General features: G+C 32.7%; 1 protein-coding gene across 1 annotated transcript in view; it reads right to left on the reverse strand.

The window, feature by feature from the left end:
- The window catches only part of SYCP2 (synaptonemal complex protein 2), a 47,347-nt gene that overhangs the window by 22,103 nt on the left and 13,205 nt on the right, over positions 1-12,039 (reverse strand). Inside the window, exons 4-12 of the mRNA XM_070486197.1 lie at positions 11,184-11,314; positions 10,285-10,387; positions 9,961-9,985; positions 3,972-4,057; positions 3,235-3,320; positions 2,934-2,968; positions 1,931-2,073; positions 1,798-1,850; positions 507-552 (exon numbers count right to left, since the gene is read on the reverse strand). Of these exons, the coding sequence (XP_070342298.1) occupies positions 507-552; positions 1,798-1,850; positions 1,931-2,073; positions 2,934-2,968; positions 3,235-3,320; positions 3,972-4,057; positions 9,961-9,985; positions 10,285-10,387; positions 11,184-11,314 (708 nt within the window). The remainder of the gene's footprint in view (positions 1-506; positions 553-1,797; positions 1,851-1,930; positions 2,074-2,933; positions 2,969-3,234; positions 3,321-3,971; positions 4,058-9,960; positions 9,986-10,284; positions 10,388-11,183; positions 11,315-12,039) is intronic.

Genomic DNA, 12,039 nt, shown 5'->3' on the forward strand with positions numbered 1-12,039 from the left:
TTAAAAGTGACAACATAAAATTATGATCATGTTATATTCATGGTGGAAGTATCCTTTTCTTAAAGAAAAGAGTATAGCTGGAAGGTGAGGGAAGATAAAGAGCAGAGATGTATAACATTTAAATCAATTTCGAAACAATCAAAAGAAATGCTGCTTTAATATTTCACACAGAAATTACCTAGATCCAAGGAATCACAAATATTCGAAGTGCAAAAACAGGTTGAAAGTATTAGTTTGAATATATTCATGAATGATAAATCAATAATGGACTTGATTAAGGAAACAGAAGAAAATTTGAAGAAGTACAGCTTTTGTATTTCAGTTATCCTTGGCTACAAATTTGCCACTTCATAAAATGTCACAGATACAGAACCCTAGACCAGCTGTATTTGTGATCTAATTATGACTATTTTTAATGTTGTCAATTTGTAATGTATAATTCACTTGACCCTAGCATCAAAATTCATCCAATAACTAAAACAAGATATGTTAAATTTAAAACCTACCTCATATTTATCAAGAAATGCTGATAAACAAGGAAATGTAAAGACCCTGAAATTAAAAGCAGTTTGAGTTAAAGAAAAATTTAATAAGCCTTGATAGCATAATCTTGACTAGCCATAGAAATCACGCCCAGGATCGAAAGTAAATCAGGCAGTGGTCATAACAACTTAAATAAAATCATATCTCCTTCTTTATTAGTTTTTAAAAATAAGAGTTTAATGGAGATTTGTTTTTGTAGAAAAAAAAGCATATTACTTTAGAGATACTATTCAACCTACCTTTTTGACTAAAGTGATTGTACCAAATTACTTTTTGTGCTTTTGACTATGAGCAAAGATTCCTAATTTAGCTTATACTATTAATATAATGGAAGTTCCCATAGGACATAGATGGGAAAAGAAGACTGGAAGTGAATAATACTGCTAATAAAACTGGCTGAATTCATTGAATGCTTTCCTGGTCAGATACTATTATAAGCACTTAGCATATAATCATCTCATTTAATCTTCACAACAAACATATAAAGTAGGTATTATTAGTATTCTTATTTTACAGCTAAGGAAACTGAGTCAAATAAGGTTAAATAAATTGACCAATGTTAGAATAGAAGAGGGAAAGATATGATTCACATCCATAGTATGATTCCTTACACTTAACCCTCATCTTATCTTTTATTTCCCTGTTAGTAAATGGGAACTTATTCATCCAATGTGTCCTGAGCATCTATAAGGTGCCAGGCATTGCACTGCAAATACTGTTCTTTTGTCATCATCAAAAGTGATCAAAATTTACATTACCTATCCTTCCATGCCCATTCCCAAGATTAAAGAACCTCAGAAAGAACATCCCTAAGTATGTTAAATATAAAAGAAGATGATTTTTGTTTGCTATATATTTTTTTACAGTATGTGGATAAAGGAGGTAGGTCAAGTAATACTTATACCAAGATTTTTATTATTCTCCAAACACTAAATTTATAACGTATGTGCAATTCTGAAACATGGAAAACCAATTTTAGAAATTCAAAGTTATTAGTTAATATTAATTAAACAAAAATGTATTTTTTCCTCTAAAATATACAAAGCAAAATATGACCCGTGGAGGATTATTTCAGCCTACCAGTGTAGTAATTTCCTACATGGTGTTACAGTAAGATATTTTTTTAAATATCCATGGACATTTACACTCCAACATAACAGAACAAAGTTACATTTTTAAAAGTTCACCATCGTGTGCTCCCTTCTTGAGCTCATTTTTTTATCAGTAAATGGTTGTATCCCGCATTACATTTACCTTCTCTTGTCTCCAAGCATGCCATTTACAAGGTTGAGAAATATCCTGCAATCCTAATTTAAAAAAAGAGACTTTTAAAAAGCACAGTAATTTAAAGAAACTGTTATTAATTTGTTATTTTTATACTACTTACTGTTTCAAATTCAGAGTCTTTAATTCCTTTAAATGCATTAGCAATAAAATCCATTGAAAACCACTGACATTCCAGTTCCTGTCTTTGTTTTTCTGTCGTCATTCTACATAAAGCTTCTACGATACCTACTTGTAAGTCATAATCTTCAAAAAAAAAAAAAAGTGTTAATGTATTATTTGAAATTATGCTACCTAAGAGTTTCTATAGTCAATATCTTTTATAAAGTATTAGAACAAGCAAGAGAAATAAGGAAAATATTAGTGTAATTTACCCATTGTTTGCCATTTTCTTCCTATGGATTAGAAATATCTCATCATTACAGGAATGAATACATCTCAAATAACAAAATAAGTTTAATAAAAAAGAAGGAAGGAGTGAGAATGTTTTTTAAAAGGATATTTCAAAGAAACTCCTAAATATTCAAAGACTCTGCCTTTCCATTATTATTAGAGTTGAGAAATGCAAAATAACTCAATGGTCTATAAATCACAGAAATCTTTGTTTTCCTTTTGTGTAATATGATGTTTACTGTTATTCCAAAATACTTTAAGCCAGTGGTTTATTCTATAGGTAAATCACTACATCAAAATCTCATATGAAACTTAAGAAAGAGAATCTGAGTTCTTTTAATAAATGTTCGTTTAAAAACAAATCTTTCAATCCCAAGAATACCAAACCTCATAATTTTATAAAACACCATTTGAGGAATTTCTTAGCAAAAATAATTCAAATCTATGGGAAAATTAAGTTATTATTCATAAATCTACCATTAGGGACAAATTATATTTGACAACTCCTATTGTCATGCTTAATTATTATTTGAGTTCCACAGATATTTATCATTTAATTACTTAGTAATTAAAATTGCTTGATTGTACAGTTTATAATTCTCTCACATAACCTCACTACATTACATCAATGTTATTTTGACTAAAGAGATATCATATTCTATTAATAAATTTGGAATAGTTTCAAATATGAACATTTTGAGAAACATACTTACCTCCAGCATCTAAAATCCTTTCTCCCATACTACTCCTGTGAATCAAAATAAAAGATTATATACCATACTACTATCAATTAAATAGAAAGCCCATACGTTTGGGGGAAAATAATTTCACTAACATTTACAATTGGCTAGCATCACTTCTGAAGAAAACATATCCATAAATTATATTAGAAACTTAGAACTGTTCATCAGTTTTAACTATTAATGCAATTCATGGTTGCCTTATTGCCTGATAAAACATACTTTAATTCTTGACTTGAACCACTAATTAAAGCAATATAGTACAAATTATTACATGAGAATTAACATTTCTTGGTTAGAGAGTATTTTCCTGGCATCTTCAGGCATTTTGTCAAGCATAGCATTCATTCTTTTTAGAGTCTAGAAAAGAAAAAAAGATAATCCATTAACTTTATATATTCAGTGAAACATTAAATATTTAGAGAAATATTCTAGGTACATAAACTTAGAAGTCTATTTTTTGTCTTAATCACAGAATTTTATACAAGGAATGGAGAAGGGTAGAGGAAAGAATATAAAGTATAAAATAGTGAATACAATAAAACATAAAATACAGGATATCAAAAATAAATATACCATGATTCCTGTACTTAAAGAAGTTATACTCTTTGCAATATGACATATGTTTATTACTACTCTAAGAACTAAGGAAGCAAAAAATATTGCCTTATTATTATTTGTTCTTATGGTTATACACATGTACACATATATATACACTAATAAAGGTTATCTTTAGCATTTAAATACTTAAGAACTCCTAAAATCTGGATGGTATAATTTATTTTCACATGAACTATATATATACATAAACCCTTATGATTATGAATTTTCAATAAATATTTAGTCAATATATTAATCCTGTCAGGTAACAAATTGTTAAGACAATAGAAATACACTACAGGATAATTTAGTGCCAAGATAAAATAATTATTCAATTTGATGAATTGCTACCAAATTTTCTCCACTTTCTCATTTTTAGGTTTTAAAAGAAAATCTAACAAATGAGTTTACCTCCTGCTGAATACAAATATTCACTCTTGAGTCAATAACCAGGGCACAAATTCGAGGTACGAAACTTTCCACTACTTGTCTTTTACCTGGATAAAAGTGTTAAATTATTGATAAATGTGTATTTTAAATTATTTTAAATGGCAATATTTTCTTATATGAGTTAATGGAAAGGATGTACTAGTTCAGTTCAGAAGAAGGCCCACCGACTGGCCTGGGCTCAGGAAGCATGAAATTCAGTCCTGGTTCTGTCACTTACTAGCCATGTGGCTTTGAAAAAAAAACATTCAACGGATGTGACTGACCTTAATTCTGGCAAAAGAATAACTCCAGATCCAGCTTCTTCTTTCAGGCACATAAGGCAGTATTACTTTTTTGGATGAAATAAATACAGTCAAAAGTGGAAACTTCTATTTTGAGGTTTTTGTGAAAACTGGCCTCATTACTTTATAGTCATACCTCAAAAATTCCATAATGGCCCTCAAACACCTCTCAACCTCATGAAGATCTAAATGGCTATAGCTATTTCTAAAAGTTAACCCTATTCTCAAAACAAAGCTTTCTTAATACTAAATATATTCAGAGAAATTGGCCATGTGCTATTTCATAATGCAAATTTTAAAAATAATTTTAAATAATGGCAATACTGCAACAGAACTGTACCACTTTCCAAAGTGACTATACTGAAAGAAAAAAAATCACTCAATTAGGCGAAAAGATATAATGATTTACTTAAAAAACAACAACAGCTGGATCACATTATAATCATTGGTGCTTTAGAACTGTTTTCTCCCCTAAAAACTTAAGAACCTAGACTAGATTGCTATGTTAATTCCAAAGAAATCAATGAAAAGGTAGCGTTAACTATTATTGAAATAAACAGCAATGGATCTTTTAAAACTTTTTGGGAGAGTGTGTCAGCATTACGGCAGAGTGAGCTCTTCCTTTAGTCTCTCCCACTAAGATAAACCAAAAAAGACATTCATAAACCAACAGAGGACTTGCACTCAAAACAATAGCTGTCTGAGAGATCCACACAACCATATGTGTGAAGATGGGGTGCTGGACCCCACAGGAGGCAGTGGAGGAGGTAAGGAGATCTCCTCTCCCTCCCCAGCAGCAGTGATCTAGGGCACACGACCTCATGTGGCACTGGGCACATGACTCTGAGAGGAGAAGGGGAAAAGGGCAGCCCTCCACAGGAATGCTTTCACTCCTGGAGTTGCCTCCCCGCCAATCAGAAATGCTGGAGAAGAAGAATACAATGAAAGAGATTTTAAAAATCTAGAATCCTTAAACAATAGATGTGATATTATGGAGGAAAGAATTAGTAATTTAGAGGACATAAATAAAAAATGCTTCAGGTGGAGGAGGAGAGAGAACTAAGACTAAAAAGAAATGAAGAAATTCTCCAGAGAACTATCTGACTCGATTAGGAAATGCGACATAAGGATTACAGGTATTCCAGAGGGAGAAGAAGGGGAAAAAAGAGGAGAGAGCTTATTCAAAGAAATAATAACTGAGAACTTCCCAAACCTAGAGAAGGAGCTGGAATTACATATAAAGGAAACCAATAGAACTCCTAAGTATATCAGTGTAAACAGACCTTCTCCAAGGCATATATGAGGAAAACTGGCAAAAGTCAGAGACAAAAATATTAAGGCCAGCAAGGTAAAGAAAACAACCTACAAAGGAACCCCTATCAGGCTTTCAGCAGATTTCTCAACAGATATCTTACAGGCTAGGAGAAAGTAGAATGATATATTCAAAATTCTGAAAGACAAAAACCATCTGCCAAGAATACTCTACCCAGCGAAAATATCCTTCAGATACGATGCAGAAATAAAAATTTTTCAAGATAAACAAAAGCTGAGAGAATTCATTGCCTCAAGATGCCCCCCCCCACAACAGGAAATGATCAAGAAGGCCCTCATATCTGAAAAAAGAAAGACAGGGTTTACAAAGCCTTGAGCAAGGAGATAGACAAAATCAGAAAATTTCAACTATCAGAACAGGTTAGCAAACAATTATACCATTAAAGATAAAGGGAAGGAAAGCATTAACTGACAAGATCCAACATCCATTTATGATAAAAACTGTCAGTAAAATCAATATAGAAGGAAAGTACTTCAACACAATAAAGGCCAAATATGACAAACTCACTGCCAACATCATAACTCAACGGTGGAAAAATGAAAGCCATCCCTCTGGGAACAGGAACAAGACAAGGGTGCCCACTGTCACCACTCTTATTCAACACAGTACTGGAGGTTTGGGCCAGAGCAATTAGAGAAGAAAAATAAATAAAAGGTATCCAAATTGGCAAGGAAGAAATGAAACTCTCGCTGTTTGCAGATGACATGATTCTACATATAGAAAACCCTAAAGAATCCATCAGAAAACTATTTGAAATAATGAACAACTACAGAAAAGTTGCAGGGTACAAAATCAACTTACAAAAATCCGTTACATTTCTATACTCTAATCACAAACTAACAAAAAGAGAACTCAAGAATACAATCCTGGGGGCCCGCTGAGTGGTAAGTTTGTGTGCTCTGCTTCACTGCCCTGGTTGAGATCCTGGGCATGGACCTACACTCTGCTCACAAAGCCATGCTGTGGCGGTGTCCCACACAGAAGAACTACAGTGACCTGAAACTAGGATATACAACTATGTACTGGGGCTTTGGGGAGGGGGAAAAAAAAGAATACAATCTCATCTACAATTGCAACAAAAAGAATAAAATATCTATGAATAAATTTAACCAAGGAGGTGAAAGATCTATGCAATGAAAACTATAAGACGTTATTGAAAGAAATTGATGATGACAGAAAGAAATGGGAAGATATTCCATGCACATGGATTGGAAGAATATAAACATAGTTAAAAATAAAAATAGTTAAAAAGTCCATACTACCAAAAGCAATCTACAGATTCAATGCAATCCCAATCAGAATCCAAATGACACTCTTCATGGAAATAGAACAAAGAATCCTGAAATTCTTATGGGGTAACAAAAGAACCTGAATAGCTAAAGAAGTCCTGAGAAAAAAGAACAAAGCTAGAGGCATCACAATCCCTGACTTCAAAATATACTACAAAGCTGTAGTAATCAAAACAACATGGCACTGGTACAAAAACAGACACACAGATCAATGGAACAGAATTGAAAGCCCAGAAATAAAACCACACGTCTACAGACAGCTAATCTTCGACAAAGGATCCAAGAACACACAATGGAGAAAGGAAAGTCTCTTCAATAAACTGTGCTGGGAAAACTGGACATGCAAAAGAATGAAAGTAGACCACTATTTTACACCATACACAAAAATTAACTTAAAATGGATTAAAGACTTGAATGCAAGATCTGAAACCATAAAACTCCTAGATGAAAATATAAGCAGTGCACTTTTTGACATTAGTCTTAGAAGGATCTTTTCAAATATCATGTACAGTTTGGCAAGGGAAACAAAAGAAAAAATAAACAAATGGGACTACAGCAGACTAAAGAGTTTCTGCAAGGCAAAGAAAACCATGAACAAAACAAAAACACAACCCACTAAGTGGGAGAAAATATTTGCAAATCATATATCTGACAAGGGGTTAATTTCCAAAATATATAAAGAACTTGTACAACTCAACAACAAAAAAACAAACCTGATCAAAAAATTGGCAAAAGTACGAACAGACATGTTTCCAAAGAAGATTTGCAGATGGCCAAAAGGCACATGAAAAGATGTTCAACATCACTAATAATTAGGGAAATGCAAATCAAAACTACAATGAGATATCACCTTACACCTGTTAGAATGGCTATGATTACCAAGACAAAAAATAACAAATGTTGGAGAGGATGTGGAGAAAACGGAACCCTCGTACACTGCTGGTGGGAATGCAAACTGGTGCAGCCACTACGGAAAACAGTATGGAGATTTCTCAAAAAATTAAAAATAGAAATGCCATATGACACAGCTATCCCACTACACATATTTATCCAAAGAACGTGAAATCAACAATTCAAAGAGACTTATGCACCCCTGTCCATTGCAGCAGTATTCACAATAGCCACAACGTGGAAGAAACCCAAGTGCCCATCGACTGATGATTGGATAAAGAAGATATGGTATATATATACAATGGAATACTACTCAGCCATAAAAAAAGACAAAATCCAGGGCTGGCCCCATGGCTGAGTGGTTAGGTTCACATGCTCTGCTTCAGTACCCTGGGGTTCGCTAGTTCAGATCCTGGGCATGGACCTACACACTACTCATCAAACCATGCTGTGGCAGCATCCCACACAGAAGAGCTAGAATGACTTACAAAAAAGGATATCTGACTCTGTACTGGGGCTTTGGGGAGGAAATAAAACAAAAAAATAAGAAGAATGGCAACAGATGTTCACTCAGGGTCAATCTTCCTCACCAAAAAAAAAAAAAGAAAAAAGAAAAAATTGTCCCATTTGCAACAACATGGATGGACCTTAAGGGTATTAAGCAAAATAAGCCAGGCAGAGAAAGATAAACACCACATGATTTCACTCATAGATGGAAGATAGATAAACACATGGACAAAGAGAACAGTTTAGTGTTTATCAGAGGGGAAGGAGGTTGGGCAGTGGGCATAGGGGTAAAGGGGCACATATATATGGTGACTGACAAAAAATGATGTACAACTGAAATTTTACAATGTTATAAACTATTATGACCTCAATAAAATAATAATTTTAAAAAACCCTTTTGGCTTTGAAGCCAAAGCCTTATAAACAATTCTTCAGCCTCAGTTACCAATCCTAGGTAATTCTTCCTCAACCAACACAGAGATAAAATAAATTAGATTGATTTCTTGGCACAAGATACTAGCTAGCCACAAGTGAAAAGATGAGTTGGAACGTGTTCTACCTTCTCAGTGTACGACTGAAAATTTTATTCCATTAACTTAAGGGTTGGCAAACTATGGCCCACAAACCAAATCTGACCTACTCCCAATTTTTGTAAGGCTGTATTATTCATCATCAGGTACTCTGTGGAAATATTTGAATCTATCATGTTCTATTGAACCAGAAGTGTCAAGGTGAATTTCATTCATTCTCAGGAATTTAGCCACCATCAGTTGCCACTGAATGGCTTTGGTAATTAGCTTGAGCTGCAGAGCTGATAATCTTTCTTAAGGAATTCAATCCAAAATTACAAGGCAAAATAGTGCTTATATCAGAAACATACTTCAGTTGAGTCATTTTGATGAAACTGAGTATATATTTTTTTCCAAGCTCCAACTACAGGTCCAGCCAAATTTTTGGACATTGATGTAAGTGCAAAGGAAATTTCCATACTTCAAAATCTATTTTACTGTGCAACTGAGGAGCTTCCATTTAACTTTCAATTGAAAGTGATTAATCTGCAATGCAATAACAGTCTAAAAGGCAAATATTAAGAAGCTAATATAATTCTATAATTGCTTTCCAAGTGATGAATATGCTCAATTAAAAATCATGCTCATGAATTGATATCAGTATTTGGCATTATCTGCATGAAAATGTATTTTTTAATGCAATATACATAAAATCTCATTACAGATAACCATGAACAAATGAACATTTGCAATCAATTTTGATAACAGCAACCATTAACTTTGAACCTTAATTAAGTGAAATGCCACCCCCTTAAAAAAGAGTGCTACTCTCCTCATTAGTAGCTCTGTATTACAAAAACATTGTACTCAAATATTATATCTTGAATTGTATCAATAAAACATCTGTGGAAATTTGTTTTCTCTTTTGTTATCTAAGTACCTACATAATATCCTCAATTTTTTTTCTTGGCTCACAAAGCCTAAAATATTTACTACCTTGTCCTTTACTGAAAAAATTAATCAATTCCTGAATTAGATAATAAATTACTCATATTTGGACAATACTATGAAAACTGCAAAATTATTCTAACACTCTAACAGCAAGTTATTGTTCCAATAGAAATAAAATGTTTACTGTACCTTCATCATTGATGTCATGTATGGCCTGAAAAGAAAGTGAATATCTGATTTATAATTTACTCTCTTACATTATAAACCATTACAAATAGTATTAAAATAACAGATTACATTTAAACTCACCATATAATTATTTAACTTTTACTTATTAACTAATTATTTAATTATACTAATCAGGATAAATGCTTTATACAATCTGAATAGACTAATTCAACCAAGTCACTAACCAATCTATTAGTGACTTTTAGACTCAGGGCATATACAATACAAATTGCTTTTTAAATAAACACATGCTTTACAGTATCAGTTGACAAATGTGAGTTTTACCATCAAAAGATCAAATAAGTCTTCCAGCATATTTATGACAGCTTCATCTGTTGAATTTCCTTGACTCAGAATAATTTCCTTGGACTTTTCAAACCAAGAAACCATGTAAAAAAAAACAAATGTATACATTAGTTGCTTTGAATTAAATTTTAATAATTTTAAGAATGTTTTTATCTATCTTTGTATTAACAGTAAACCTAGGAATAAAGAAACACCAAAGATAAAAATTCCAGTATTGTATCAACATGAGTTTATGCTTTTAAACATCTTCATTGTTTTTGTTTTTTGGTAACTCACTATATTTTCCCACTGTTTAGATGGGAATGGATGAAGTTAATCCTAACTCCAGGTAGAAGACATTTATTTCCCCCTTCAAATTCCTACTTCAGATATATTCATATAATAGGTGAAAATAATCATCACAAGTTAGATTATTCTGACACTGTTACTATTTGAGAAGTTTTGGTATTATTTTACCTGAATTAATTCAGATATTTGGGTGCATACTATGTCCCAGGTACTGTTCTCCATGCTGAGCATACAATAATGAACCAAAACAGACAAAAATCATAATCCTACATTCTAGCATGAGAGATCGACAATAAACAATATAAAAAAAAAGTTAAATAGTGATTAAGATGAACTAAAGAGAAAATAAACCGAGTAAAGTTCTTAAGAGTCTTGTGACCTTAAATTCACATGATTATCAAGGAGCCTGTATACAGAGTTTCCTTGTGATCTTTATCTTTGTATCATATACCACAGTTTATAAAAATATTTACTTTATCTTAAAGTTTTATATAAAGTTCACATTATTTATTTTTCGATAATTTTCAATAATAGAAAGTATACCTTTAATCATATTTCCCTCACATGAATATGTTACATATTCTATACTTATCTTTTGGACTAGTCCTTGTTTTAGCATAGCCAGAAGTCCAGCTTGCCCCAAAATACTGATATTTTTGCCACATCTTCCAATAGAAACCAAAATGATTGAAACCGTTTGGATATTCCTCTTATTAAGCTCCTGAAATGAAAAGTATACATTTAAACATCTCTAAACACAATAATATGGAACTGGCATTGTGCTAGGAGTTTTTAATCCTCACAAACCCTGAAAGTCAACCGTTATCATAACCTCCATACTGCAAAGGACAGAAGTGTGATTTTAAAAAAAAGCAGCTTGGCCCCGTGGCCGAGTGGTTAAGTTCGCGGGCTCCGCTGCAGGCGGCCCAGTGTTTCGTTAGCTCGAATCCTGGGCGCCGACATGGCACTGCTCATCAGACCACGCTGAGGCAGCGTCCCACATGCCACAACTAGAAGAACCCACAACGAAGAATGCACAACTATGTACTGGGGGGCTTTGGGGAGAAAAAGGAAAAAATAAAATCTTTAAAAAAAAAAAAAGCAGCTTGCCTAAAGCCACTCAGCCAGTGAATGACAAACTCAGCACAAAAGTGGAGACCTGTATAAATTCAAGAAACTTTAGACTATGATATAATTAATCCATTACCTTCCATTCTAAAAAGCTCCATGTATTTAACTAACAATTACAAGAAATTTTTACTCAATCTTTTAGATTCATAACAAATCTCAGATACTGAGAGAGACTGTCAATAATCACTTTTTCACATGTATAAAAATGCCTTACATATGATAAATCAAGTCCAAGGTTTTGCATGATTTTTTTATTTGTTTGTTTTACTTTTACAAGCACCAAGCATTATCTATTTCACATAAAGAATATGCTGA

This window comes from Equus asinus, chromosome 15, assembly GCF_041296235.1.
Source record: "Equus asinus isolate D_3611 breed Donkey chromosome 15, EquAss-T2T_v2, whole genome shotgun sequence".
NCBI lineage: Eukaryota > Metazoa > Chordata > Mammalia > Perissodactyla > Equidae > Equus > Equus asinus.